Source organism: Dermochelys coriacea, chromosome 3, assembly GCF_009764565.3.
Source record: "Dermochelys coriacea isolate rDerCor1 chromosome 3, rDerCor1.pri.v4, whole genome shotgun sequence".
NCBI classification, from domain to species: Eukaryota; Metazoa; Chordata; order Testudines; family Dermochelyidae; genus Dermochelys; species Dermochelys coriacea.
In genome coordinates this window covers 211,024,887-211,038,947 of record NC_050070.1, presented here as the reverse complement: position 1 = coordinate 211,038,947, position 14,061 = coordinate 211,024,887, and the positions used below count along the sequence as shown (strand labels likewise).

General features: G+C 47.5%; 1 protein-coding gene and 1 long non-coding RNA gene across 2 annotated transcripts in view; one reads left to right on the top strand and one right to left on the bottom strand.

Annotated features, from left to right (window-relative positions):
• LOC119852760 overlaps nt 1-6,639 on the bottom strand; it is a 52,031-nt gene extending 45,392 nt beyond the window's left edge. The window contains exon 1 of the long non-coding RNA XR_005291814.2: nt 6,410-6,639. This is a non-coding gene — a long non-coding RNA (uncharacterized LOC119852760). The remainder of the gene's footprint in view (nt 1-6,409) is intronic.
• A 101-nt stretch (nt 6,640-6,740) lies between these two features.
• HNRNPLL (heterogeneous nuclear ribonucleoprotein L like) overlaps nt 6,741-14,061 on the top strand; it is a 39,845-nt gene continuing 32,524 nt past the window's right edge. The window contains 1 exon segment of the mRNA XM_043512205.1: nt 6,741-7,141. Within this exon segment, the coding sequence (XP_043368140.1) occupies nt 6,953-7,141 (189 nt within the window). The 5' untranslated portion in view covers nt 6,741-6,952.

The window sequence follows — 14,061 nt, the reverse complement described above, 5'->3', positions numbered from 1 at the left end:
AACCAAATGCATCCGATGAAGTGAGCTGTAGCTCACGAAAGCTTATGCTCTAATAAATTTGTTAGTCTCTGAGGTGCCACAAGTACTCCTTTTCTCTGAACCTTCTTTGTATTTCAGCTAAATAGATTGAGTCTCTCACTGTAAGACATATTTTCTAATCTTTTAATCATTCTCTTGGCCAGTGGTGGGCAACCTGTGACCCACAAGCAGCACATCAGGGTAATCTGCTGGCAGGCCGTGAGACAATTTGTTTACACTGACCGTCTGCAGTCACACCTGCCCACAGCTCCCAGTGGCCAGGTTTCGCCATTCCCGGCCAATGGGAGCTGTGGGAAGCGGCGGCCGGCACATCCCTACTAGTACTCCAGCAGAAGACACACCAGTACCAAATAGCAAGGTAAAAAAACTTCTCTCCTCCTGCTCAAAATTTCCCTGTTCATTTTTGCGTCCAAGGATCGCATTAGCTCTTTTGGCCATAGCATTGCACTGGGAGCTCGTGTCAGATATTTATCCACCATGACCTCCTTATCCTAATATTGCCACTTGCATGGGCATACAACAGATGGCAAAGTGTAATGCATAATTTCAATTCACATTTGAAAGCCTCATCAGCACACTTATCTCCAGGGAGCTCTCTTTTTCATTTTCATCCTGCGGTCCCTATGTTAGATCAACCCATGTTGATTATTTTATTATATTTATGCCTAAATGCATGAAATAGTTTTGCTGTTTGTTCTTCTGATTATAACTTGTATTCCAGTAATGCCTGTAAGTCCCAGTCATAGCCTCATTATGCCAGGTGCTGTACATACACATAGTAAGAGACAGTCCTGGCACCACAGAGTGTACAGTGTAACTGAATATTTGTCACAACAAACTAATGCAAAGAAGCAAAGAAACAATGGAGGAGGAAAGACAAGATCAACAGTGGGTATGTCAGGTTTCAGAGTAGCAGCCGTGTTTGCCTGTATCCACAAAAAGAAAAGGAGAACTTGTGGCACCTTAGAGACTAACAAATTTATTTGAGCATCAGTTTTCGTGAGAAACAACTCACTTCATCGGATGCATTCAGTGGAAAATACAGTGGGGAGACTTTATCTACACAGAGAACATGAAACAATGTTTAGTGGGTATGTCGTCACTGCAGAATTAGCTCATTTACTCTTAAATTAACACCCTCTCATGTTAACCTAGTGGAATGAGAGCAACCACTCTGCAAAATAACACTCAGGCAGCATAAAGTAGATTCATCCACACTGCACTAGTGTGTCAGCAGCACTTAAGCTTCAACCCCCTACTCCCTGACAGGCCAGCTAAGTTTAAAGTACCACCTAATTCAAGCTAGAGATATTTGTGTGTGGTTGACAGTCTGGTTAAGAGCAACACTCAAATAGCTATCACAGCAACAAAGACAAGCCCAGTGACCGAAGCATGTGGTTACATAGCTCTGTGCACTATCAGGTGGTTTCAAGTCATTCAGAGTTTGGAGGTGGTTGTTTTTGTTCCAACCTCTGAGCAAATACTCTTTGTGTAATTATGTCATTGCACTTATGTGCATCCTGATAAGTGAGTAATCTTTATTTCCTTTCCTATTGGAGCACAGCGGACTGAAAACTGTATCTCCTCTTCACTAATAATACTGTGTAATAAAAAACTGCATGAAAATGAATAAGATTATTTTGGAAAACTTTAGCGCCCATTGGCTTTCCTTCTCATACAAGGAAACAAATCTGATCATCAAAAAACAATGGTGTCCCTACCGTTCAACAAATGGTCACAGTATAGCTGATTAATGCGTATTTGCCTGGATCATCTTCTGAATCAGATATTACATTTTGAGGGTAAATAATTGGATACATTTCCATTGCTTTTTTCCTTCAAAAGTATGAATGACAAACAGAAAGAATTATTGTTTCAAGCCTGTGCCTTACAGAAGTTCAGGAACAAGATCGAAGTGCAGGATGTAAAGGGATCAGTGTTGCAGCTTGAGAATGAGAAAAAAAATCTTGAAATCCCCATTTGAAATATGCAAACACTGCATCAGTCAGTAGCGCTGGATCTGTTACCAAATTGCGCTCCTTGAATTCTTATGCTACATAGAAACATATTGAAACTTTTCTGGCTATTTCCTGTTAGTAGATTCTGCTTAAACAGTGACCACAAATGAGCTTGGTCAAACAATCATTCATTCTCACAAGAATAAAAGGAGTACTTGTGGCACCTTAGAGACTAACAAATTTATTTGAGCATAAGCTTTCGTGAGCTACAGCTCACTTCATCAGATGCATTCCGATGCAACTCACGAAAGCTTATGCTCAAATAAATTTGTTAGTCTCTAAGGTGCCACAAGTACTCCTTTTCTTTTTGTGAATACAGACTAACACGGCTGCTATTCTGAAACTACAGAGTTAGGTCAACCTAAGGCAGCTTACTTTGACCTTACTCTGAGTGCTTAAACTAAAATGTCACTCCCACTGATGTAAGTTGCCCACTACATTGACTTATTAACTCCGCCTATGCAAAAGGCAAAGCACTTAAGTTGATTAGTTAGGTTGATGCAGTATCTATGTAGATACTGTGTTGCTTACCTCTAGGGTGACCAGATGTCCTGATTTTATAGGGACAGTCCCGATATTTGGGGCTTTTTCTTATATAGACTCCTATTACCACCTACTCCTGTCCAGATTTTCACATTTGCTGTCTGGTCACCCTACTTACATTACCAGTTGCCACTCTGGGACTGACAGAGATCCCCGTTGCCAGCAATCCGCCCAGGGGTGGCGGGACTCCAGTGGGCTGCCCCCTACAATGCCCCACTTATGTTGGTGCACGTGCTCCTGGTGAGGATGTGCACCGCTGGCAGAAGGAGGGTAGTGTGCACACAAACAGCCAATTTAATTACTGCGGTGGCTGTAGGTCGACCTAACTTAAGTCGATTTAATTGTGTAGTGTAGACATGACCTCATTATCACAGCATGCCATAAAGGCAGCGGAATTTATCTAATTATAATTCAGATCCGCAGCAGACAACAGCCTGGAAGAATGTCATGCCTGATAAAACCCCAAAACTACAGTCCATATAACTGAAATTTATTAGAAACTTCATATTTTGCAGGTAAGCATTTATGTCCATTGGAATAACATGTGCTGGGTACTTAGAAAAATGGCAAGTACAAAGAAAAGAAAGCTTAATCGCAATGGCAATTGATATTAATCTCTTACAAGCTGTCCCCAAAACAGAGATATAGCTTTAGCTGTTTGGACACCAGTCTTAACAATACACTGAAATTTTCCAAGAAATATAGACTGAGGGAAAAGAGGCACTGAAAAAGACAGGGGAAAAGATAAATAAAGCAATTCAACAGAATGAATCAGAAAGAACACCAAGAAAGACAATAGATTAATTAAAAAGAAAAATCTTTCCCAACACCGCCCCACCATTGGTAAAGACTAACCAAATGTGTGAACTTCCTATCCTCCATTGCTCTACTTTAACCACTGTTCTTCTCCATGTTTTCATGGGTTATGCAGTCAAGGAGTGCTGCATAAAGCCGCCTAAGGGTGCTTTAAGGCTTAGCCATGCACTAAACACAAATAGCTTTTTTCCCATGTGCACAGTCAGGCATGCACAAAAGGGTCATTCAAGATGGGTATGGGCTCATCAGCACATCACAGAATCATATAAACGTAGGGCTGGAAAGGACCTCAAGACATACATGTTGGAAGTAAGGGTGCTGCCACATCCCCTGGTTTCCGTCATACGCTAGGTTTACAGTTTGATTCACTGGCTCTCAGCACGCCCACTAAAAAAAACTGTTCCAGCACCCCTGCCTTGAGAAGTTCCTTCCAGCCCCTACACACATCAAGGAGACACGTACAACATAAGCAGCAGTATATACTCCTTGTGTCATCTGAACATATGCAAGCAGCAAAGGTTGTGAAACAACACATGGGCCCTATTATGGGTGTTTACTAGCACCAATCACCAGGGAATGTGGATATACACAGCGATAGTACAGGCTGTTATACACTCACAAACCTTGCAGGGTAAATTTGCAATAGAATAATCCTTTCTCACGTAAGAGGGTGAACCCTGGGCCATGCTACCCCACAAAGGCACAAGAGCTGACCCTTACCTCCTTCAGAGCAAGGCACAGTTTGGAGGCTAAACGCTGGGTCTGTGGCTGACAGAGTTGCATGAAGAAAAGGAGTACTTGTGGCACCTTAGAGACTAACAAATTTATTAGAGCATAAGCTTTCGTGAGCTACAGCGAGAGGCTGATCAGAACCTGGCTCTGTGCCTGCTTCGCCATTCTCTGGGGTGTCTGGGTGTCCTTGGTAACTCTGTTTACAAATTTGTTAGTCTCTAAGGTGCCACAAGTACTCCTTTTCTTTTTGCTATCCCTTTTGTGATGATTATATAACACTTCCCACTCCTCTTACATGGTTCTCCTGCAATTTACCTGCTGTTTCCTGGAAAAGGGAGGGGGCCAGCTGCCAGTATGGGAGAAATGTCATTACTTGTATTCAATGTTAAATAGTTTGGGGTTCTAGGATTTCCTAAAGTTTCCTGAGAGTATCTTCTGAGAAATCTCTCAATAAGTAAGAATCTGCTGTTGAACCATTACAGCAGGTATAACCAACCTACATGTATTTTATATTTTTGTTATTTGATGCAGCATATGGCTAGGAGAGAGCATTAAGTGATAAGAGCAGGGGAGGCAGAAGACCCAGCTTTAACACTGACTGACTGTGATCCTGAGTGAATCACACAGGCTAAAACTTTTAAGTGTCTTATCAACTAATTTGGGTGCCTGAATGACTAGGTGTTCCACATGACCTACTAACTGATTTTTAGTGAAGTGCTCAGCACCTGCAGCTCCCTGACTTCGGCAGAACTTGTGCAGTATTGTGAACCCCATGCATTCAAAAGCCAGCAGTCAGGCCCCCAAAAATCATGTTGTCAGGGTGGCAAGATTTGAGGGGCCTGGTATCAGTGTTGCCAACTTCTGTGCAAATTCTATGATCTTTGGTGTTTTTCTTAAAGCCCCAACTCCTGGAATACATATATGTATTCTCATGATTACAGGTGACCTGGGTCATGATTTTTCAATGCTTGGGGGTGACAATACTGAGGCTGGATTGTGAGGAGAGGTTCACTGCCAGGGGTGGGGGTGGAAGGATGTGCAAAGGGAAGCCCAGTGTGGTGAATGGGTGAGGAGATTAATTAGGAGCAGTGAGATATCTCCTGGGAAAAGAGATTGGATTTGTTCCCCTTAGAAAGGAGATGAAGAAAAGCAGACATCCTAAAAGTCATCCAATAAAATTAATAGGAAGCAGGTTTAAAACAAACAAAAGGAAGTACTACCTCTCACAACAGACAGGTTTCAGAGTAGCAGCCGTGTTAGTCTGTATTCGCAAAAGAAAAGGAGTACCCGTGGCACCTTAGAGACTAACAAATTTATTAGAGCATAAGCTTTCATGAGCTACAGCTCACTTCATCGGATGCATCCGATGAAATGAGCTGTAGCTCACGAAAGCTTATGCTCTAATAAATTTGTTAGTCTCTAAGGTGCCACGGGTACTCCTTTTCTTTTCACAACAGACAGTTAACCTGTGGAGCTCATCGCCAGGGCATGTTGTGAAGGCCAAAAACTGTAACAGGGTTCAGAAAAGAACTAGACAAGTTCATGAAGGATAGGTCTATCAATGGATGTTAGCCAAGATGGGCAGGGATGCAACCCCATGCTCTGAAGCATCGCTAGCCTCTGTTTGCCAGCAGCTGGGAATAGGCAACAGGGGATGGATCACCCGATAATTGCCCTGTTCTGTTCATTCCCTCTGAAGGACCTGGCAACAACCGCTGTCGGCAGACAGGACACTGGGCTGGATGGACCTTTGGTCTGACCCAGCATGGCTGTTCTTATGTAAAAGTCTGTAATATAACGAACAGTCTAGGGAAAGAAAACGGCGAGCTTCAGTTCACCCTGTCTCACAAGTCAAGAGCAAGGGGCCAGTCAATTGAAAAGGTGGCAAATTCAAACCAATGCAGTTAGACGGCGGAACTCGCTGCCACAGGATGTCCTTGAGGCCTCAAGCCTACCAAGGCTGCCCTCGTGGTGAGGGCGATACCAAGGCTGGGGGAGGCCGGGCCGGGGCTCTGCTCTGCCCTGCCACCGGCTCCTGCGTGGCCCGGGCCAGCCAGGCCACCGCGGGCGCTGCCAGGCAGAGGGCGGCCGTCACCGGGGCGGCTGCAGGGCGACACCCGACTCAAAGCAGGCGCGTAGCCAGGGGAGCCAGGGCTTGGGCGCCCCGGGAGACAGCCAGGGTGCCCCGGGGACCCCGGTAGGGCGGGCACCCTGCGGCCTTCCCCCTCGGGCTGCCCCCCTTGGCCGCCGGGGCACCTCACCTCGCGCCGCGCCGGGCCGGGCCGGGCCGGGCTCCCCTCAGCACCAGTCACCGCCGGCCGGCCGGGCCGGAGCGCGCGCTGCGCACAATGCTCCCGCCGGCACCACCCATTGCGGAGGGGGGGAGGGGAGGCCGCGGTTGGCGCTAGGCCCGCGAGCGCACGGCACGCGGGGCTGGGCAAGGCCCGCCCCCAAGCAGGGCCACGCGCGCGCCCGCCCGCCCGCCGACCCGCAGGCTCCCGCCATCCCGCCCCCGTGCACGCGCCTCAACCGCCCCCCCTCCGCCCCGGCGTCCCCAAGCCGCAGTCACCAGACCTCGAAGAACTCGGGGAGGGGCCGGTCGTAGCTCGCGGCGCGTGACGGGCTTGCCGCTCGGCCAATCCGAGCGCCCCCGCCCGCAGCCCGGCCAATCGCCGCCAGGGAGCGGCTGCCTGGCTGCCGGCGCCGCAGCAGCGAGCGGGGCGGATCGTCGCCGGTGCTGGTGCCGCTGCCGCCCGCGGCCGAGCCACCCCGCCCCGTTGTGAGTGCGCCGCCGGGCCGCCGCCATGTCGTCGCCGTCGTCGTCCGGGGAGCAGTACGAGGAGGAGGAGGACGGCGCCTACGAGAGCCAGGCCAAGCGCCTCAAGCCCAGCGCCGCCGCCGAGGAGGGCGAGATCGAGTACGGCGGCGCCGAGGAAGGCGAGGGCCGCCGGGAGAAAGCGGCGGCCCCCCGCGGAGGGGGCTTCTCGGGCGGGGTGAGAGCAGGGCGGGGTTCCTACTTCCGACCCTGAGGAGAGAGAAGCGGAGCTCGGGGGCCCGGGGGGGGCAGGCGGAGGGGGCTCGGGGGCCCCGGGAGGGGGCCCGGGGGGGGCAGGCGGAGGGGCAGGAGGTGCTGGGGAAGTGCTGATCGTCGCCCCCCAGGGCCTGGGGGGGGGCAGGGGTGCTGGGGAGGATTGCGGGAGAGGGTGATCATCCCCCACAAGTGGTGGGGCAGGAGGTGCTTCAGGGAGTTGCTGATTTCCCCCCCCCCCCACTCCGCCCCTTTCCATGTGGAGAGGCAGAAGGAGATGCTGCTTAATCCCACCCGGGGGAGGAGAAGGGGTGATGCTCACTATTCCCCCTTCACCGTGATTGCAGGAGGGGGCCAGGCCCTGCTGTAGTCTGTAAGGTGTAGATGGTCTGGTTTTGTGTTCCTAGGACTTGTGTCTATTCATGGTGAGCTCTGTTGCCGTTTGGGTTATAGCCCTCATGTGCCTACTCTTTGCTGGCTGTAGCTATAAAAGCCTGGAAGGGGAGAGAAGGGTTTTTTAATCCTGCTCTCTTACATTTTGTCTGGCAAGTTTGGCAACATACACGTAGATTTAAAAAAAAATCTAAATCTTTCTCCTTCAATGCGTATGTTTGAGCGAGTGTGGGGTTTGTTATCGTTCCATTTCCCCCTGGCTCCCATGTGCTCTGTGTATGTACTTATAGCTGAATAGTGAAAAGAAATCACTGTTCTCTGAACCCATTAATATAGGTTAATTCTGCTTTGGTGTCTTCTCCACAGTCCTGTATTGGGTTTGTTAGTTAACTATCCAGTTTATTATTTGTTGTGTAATTTTCTCTGCATCACTTTCCACAGTTGGAAAAAGGATCAGATGGATGCTCATTAATATTCAGTGGAAAATCTTGAAATTTGGGGAGCCTTTGGATGTTCCTTGTGTTAAAACAAATTTGTTCTGCATCAGAATGTAGGAAACTGAGTTTAGTGTTAGGTTTCAGAGTAGCAGCCGTGTTAGTCTGTGTTCGCAAAAAGAAAAGGAGGACTTGTGGCACCTCAGAGACTAACAAATTTATTAGAGTATAAGCTTTCGATGCATTTGCATCCGATGAAGTGACCTGTAGCTCATGAAAGCTTATGCTCTAATAAATTTGTTAGTCTCTAAGGTGCCACAAGTACTCCTTTTCTTTTTGAGTTTAGTGTTGTGATTGTTTGTTGTGGGTTTTGATTTTTTGGTATTGGGAAAGAACTTCTGCTGTTAGTATCCCTCCATCCAGTAAACTTTCTGATGGAGATGATAACACTAAATCAATTAAAGAAAAAGTTCCTGAAACAAACTGTGGTATTGATACACCATTGATGAAAATTAACTCTTGAGTATTGTAATTGACTCAGTGTCAAGCTTTAACGCACAATTAGATGGCATTTCTGCGTTAGGCTGTAACATGATAACTTTTGAACTCTGCATCTGATAAGTCCAAAATATTAAGGAATGTTCTAGAGGCATCAATGGACAGAATCCATATTGATTTTGATGAAAACTGGAAAAACCAAAAGTGGGAACTGGGGGACACATGGAGCCCTGGCATCTGGTTAGCACACCCATCTGTTTCACCCACTTGTATAACTGTCTAGACTGAGATCAAAGAATTGGTTGATGGGGAGCTGTTAACACTTTCCAGCATAATGCCCCATCTCACCTCTGCCCTTCCAGTACAATTTTAAAATATTGACCCCATTAAAATCTTCTTTGAGAGAGAAAGGAAAAAAAAAAAAAGTATCGGGCGTCGGAATATTATGGAGAGTGGGACGGCCCATAGAACCCCTGACATGGGGGAAGAGGAGAACACTAATATGGTAGGGATACAGCCCCTAGTATTCAGAGTAGCAGCCGTGTTAGTCTGTATTCGCAAAAAGAAAAGGAGGACTTGTGGCACCTTAGAGACTAACAAATTTATTTGAGCATAAGCTTTCGTGAGCTACAGCTCACTTCATCGAATGCATCCGATGAAGTGAGCTGTAGCTCACGAAAGCTTCTGCTCTAATAAGTTTGTTAGTCTCTAAGGTGCCACAAGAGCCCCTAGTATGTGGCTGAAGAAGGACTGTGCGGGTTCACTCTGGCATCAGGGAAAAGAGGTTTCAGGGAGTCTCTGAAAGAATGTCGATGGGAGGGTGGCACAGCTTAGCTTGTGGTAGGCAATAGAGGAATGCAAGTAGTCCCTGGTTTGTGCAGTGTGCTTGGTCTACAGAAGCAATAGTGTGCAACCCTCTAGAGCAGGGGTCGGCAGCTTTTCAGAAGTGGTGTGCCAAGTCTTCATTTATTCACTCTAATTTAAGGCTTCGCGTGCCAGTAATACACTTTAACATTTTTATAAGGTCTCTTTCTATAAATCAATAATATATAACTAAACTATTGTTGTATGTATAGTAAATAAGGTTTTCAAAATGTTTAAGAAGCTTCACTTAAAATTAAATTAAAATGCTGAGCCCCCCTGTCCGGTGGCCAGGACCCGGGCAGTGTGAGTGCCACTGAAAATCAGGTGTACCATAGGTTGCCTACCCCTGCTCTAGAGTATAAACGGGGGGAGGAGTTGCTTGCTTTACAACTTCGCTGTATTTGTCACTTTACCTTTTGGGATATTTCCAAAGGAAACAAAAAAAGAGACACAGTGGTACGTAGAGAAAGGAACCTGCAGTGTGGGAAATGTGGAGCTTGATGTATCAAGGAGTGGAGTGGTCTGGAGAGGATAATCTGGCTGTAGCAGGGTAAGAAAAGGGGCACAGACAGGTGTACAAGGAAGAAGAGAAGAGTAAAGAGGTAAAAAAGCACAGAGAGCTAAAGTGAATACTGAAAGGGAAAATATTTGCTGGAGAAAGAAGAAGAGTGTAAACAGGTGAGACCAACTGGAAGACACAAAATTTAATAGAAACAAATAGCAAATGTTAAAAGATTAATTCAGATTTTCTATAAGATTTTTTGAAATAGTGAATTGAGGACTAAAGGTGGGGAGACAGTAAAAACACAAAAGGAGACAGACCTAAAACATTATTTAAAGTAGTAATGTGACTCAATGCCCAGGTACTACAGCAATTCAGTGAAGTTGCTTCTGTTGAAATCTTTATATGTGAACCTTGTTTGTGCCTCAAGTGCTGGGTTACGTCAGCTCTTGATGCTGCAGTTCTACATAAGTGCTCTCAGCTTCAATCTATAGTTATTTTTATTTTACTGCTTCTTGTTGGAGGAGGGCAGGGGAAGCACATCATGTCTTTGTCTTATCAAACAGCCTTGAATGGGTAGATAAGGACCCTACCTTTCTAATTTTAAAAAATATTATTAATCATGTTTATTATGGTAGTGCCAAAGGGCCAGCCAAAAATGAGGTCCCATTGTACTTAGCATTGTACAGACAAGGAGTAGTAGACGGTTCCTTCCCCAAAGAGCTTACAATTTAAATAGACAAGACAGAAGGGTTATAACACACAAGCAGAATGAACAGTGTGATAGCGGCAAATGTCATGCTAGTAGTTCTATTCTTTTTGGGGGAGATTTACTTGAAGGTGAGATAAGTTAAATAGAAAGATGAGGGGGGCAGGGGAGAAGAGGGTAAGGGGGGCAGGTGGGGAGTGAAGCTGAGACGAAGAGACTGAGGGAGAGTCCAGAGGGAAAGGGTTGGACCAAACAGGCAGACGCCCAGGGCAAAGAAATCCAGTCAAAACTGTAGAACTACCCCAAATAGACCCGAGATGGGCAAACTATGGGCCACAGCCACATCCGATCCGCAAGACCGTCCTGCCAGGCCCTTGAGCTCCCGGCTGGATAGGCTAGCCCCAGGCCCCTCCCCTGCTGTCCCCCCTTCCCGTAGGCATGCCGCTGTGCGGGCAGCGTGGTTTGCGCCTGCCCACTTCCCAGGCTTTCCAATAAGCCTGTTGTGCCGCTCTGAGCGGCATGGTAAGGGAGCGGGGAGGTTGGAGAAGGGGCAGGAGGGTCCCAGGGAACAGGGAGCAGTTGGATCGGGTGGAGATTCTGGGGGGGGTGCTCAGGAGACAGGGAGCGGGGGGTTGGATGGGGGTGGAGTTCCGGGGGGGTGGCGGGGTCCCGGGAGGGGGAAGTCGGGACAAAGATCGGGGGGGCGGGATGGATGGGTTGTGGGTTCTCAGGGAAGAAGTCAGGGGGCGGGAAGTGGGAGGGGGCGGGGGCCAGGCTGTTTGGGGAGGCACCCTGCCCTACCTGGCCCTCCATACCATTTCACAACCTCGATGTGGCCCTCGCGCCAAAAAGTTTGCTCACCCCTGAAATAGACAGTGCGTCTACTATCAACTGATGTTCTGGAAATTAAAAGCTAAATGATTTAATTCTCATATTCAGTTATATTTACTGTTGAGTAAAGTTGGTAACACTAATTAATCTAGTCTCCTGGATTTGGTTCAGGATAAGATTGTTGTGCCTGGTGGAACTGCTGGTACCATCCTAGGAGGCAAAGGAGTTGGTGCGGAGACCTCTGTGTAAAAAGAGAACATTGATAATGATTATAATCTCTGCATAAACCTGCAAGGCTTGTTTTCAGATGGAGTCAATCTGCAAATGCTATAAATAACTGCATTTTTATGTTGCTTAGCTGCCTTTGCTGGTGCTGATATCTGTAAATCAAGATACAGTGACCGCTAGAGCATAGGAACTATAATGACGATGTCCTGAATAGCTGCGGTATGCATCACTGACATCGATGACTGCTTTTTCAGACCATTTGTGTTTCTTTTCTTGTACTGATAGCTATTTAAGGGGGAGTTCAAGGGTGCCACAATAGTTTGACAACTGCAGCGCCTTTCACAATAGCTCAGCTATAATCTATGTCTGCTGTCCTGGGTAATCATTACAATGCTTTTTGAACACTTTTACCTTTTGCTTCAGCATATACCATGAATAAGGCTAAGATTTTGTCACGGTTATTTTTAGTCAAAGTCACGGACAGATCACGGGCAATAATCAAAATTCATGAAGCCCATGACCTATCCGTGACTTTAATAAAAAAAAATAACCGGGGGCAGAGCTAAATATGGGAGAGGAATGGAGTCCCACGGCTGGGAGGGAGAGGGGACTGACAGGCCAAGACCCCCGGCTCCAGCAGTTGCAGCAGAGGCCGCAGCCATTGGGAGCACACAGCACCCCTCCTCCCCCCGGAGATGGCCGTAGCTGCAGGACAGAGGCGCATGGCTGCAGCTAGACCTCCCACCATGGGGCTGGGGTGTGCAACCCCGGCTTCAGCCACAGGGTTGGGGTGCACAGCCCCAGCTGTAGCTGCTGGGCAGGGGTGCGGGGCCCCAGCTGCAGTCTTCCCCCACCACCCCCGCAAACCACAGGGCAGGGGCTGTAGGGTCCTGATTCCAGCTATCCAGCTTGCAGTTGCAAGCTGTTGCAGCAGGGCAGCGGTGCACAGTCCCTCCTCCAGCCGCCGCTTCAGCCGCTGACAGCTGAAGCGGAAGAAGTCACGGCGGTCTGGTAAAGTCAAAGAATCCATGACCGCCATGACCTCCGTGACTAAAATCGTAGTCTTATCCATGACTCTTCTGTAGGTTTTGTGGATTCCTGACTTAGGGCTGAACTACTCACAGTTCTTGTACCGCTACAGCAGTGGTTCTCAAACTTTTGTACTGGTGACCCCTTTCACTGAGCAATCCTCTGTGTTTGACCCCCCCTTATAAATTTAAAACACTTTTTTACATATTTAACACCATTATAAATGCTGGAGGCAAAGCAGGATTTGAGCTTGTGACCCCCCCCCCCCCATGCAATAATCTCGTGACCCTGTGAGGGGTCCCAACCTCCAGTTTGAGAGCCCCTGCGCTACAACTATATTGGTTTAATTGAAGCAGCACAACCCTAGTGTGGACACAGTTATAAGAATGGCCATAGGGGGTCAAACCAGTGGTCCATTTAGCCTAGTGTCTTGTCTTCCACCTGTGGCTGGTGCCAGATGCTTCAGAGGGAATGAAGAGAACAAGTTAATTATTGAGTGATCCATCCCGTCACCCAGTTCCATCTTCTGGCAGTCTCATAGACTTTAAGGCCAGAAGGGACAATCCTGATCATCTAGTCTGACTTCCTGCACTTTGCAGGCCACAGAACCTTGCCCATCCACTCCTGTAATAGACCCATAACCTCTGGCTGAGTTACTGAAGTCCTTGAATCATGGTTTAAAGACTTGAAGTTACAGAAAATCCACCATGCATGGTGTCAAGTATCAGGGGGTAGCCGTGTTAGTCTGTATCCACAAAATAACAAGGAATCCGGTGGCACCCTTATGCCCAAATAAATCTGTTCGTCTTTAAGGTGCCACTGGACTCCTTGCTATTTATTAGAGAATCCACCATTTACTCTAGTTTAAACCTGCAAGTGACCCATGCCCCATGGTGCAGAGGAAGCGAAAAACCACCAGGGTCTCTGTCAGTCTGACCCAGGCGAAAATTCCTCCTGACCCCAAATATGGTGGTCACTTGGATTATTGGCATGTCATCAAGAACCAAACAGCCAGTTACTTGGGAAAGAATTCTCTCTAGTAACTCGGAGTGCTCCCTATCTAGTCCCATCACCGGCTGCTGAGAGTTATTTGCTGTTAGCACTCGCAAATGGGCTACATGCCATTGTAGGCAATCTCATCATACCATTCCCTCCATAAACTTGTCAAGCTCAGTCTTGAAACCAGTTAGGGATTTTTGCCCCCACTGCTTCCCTTAAAAGTCTGTTCCAGAACTTCACTCCTCTGATGGCTGGAAAACTTGGTCTAATTTCAAGCCTAAACTTGTTGATGGTCTGTTTATATGCATTTATTTTTGTGTCAACATTGGCGCTTAACTTAGAAAACTCTTCTCCCTCCCTGGCATTTATCCCTCTGATGTATTTATAGAGAGCAATAT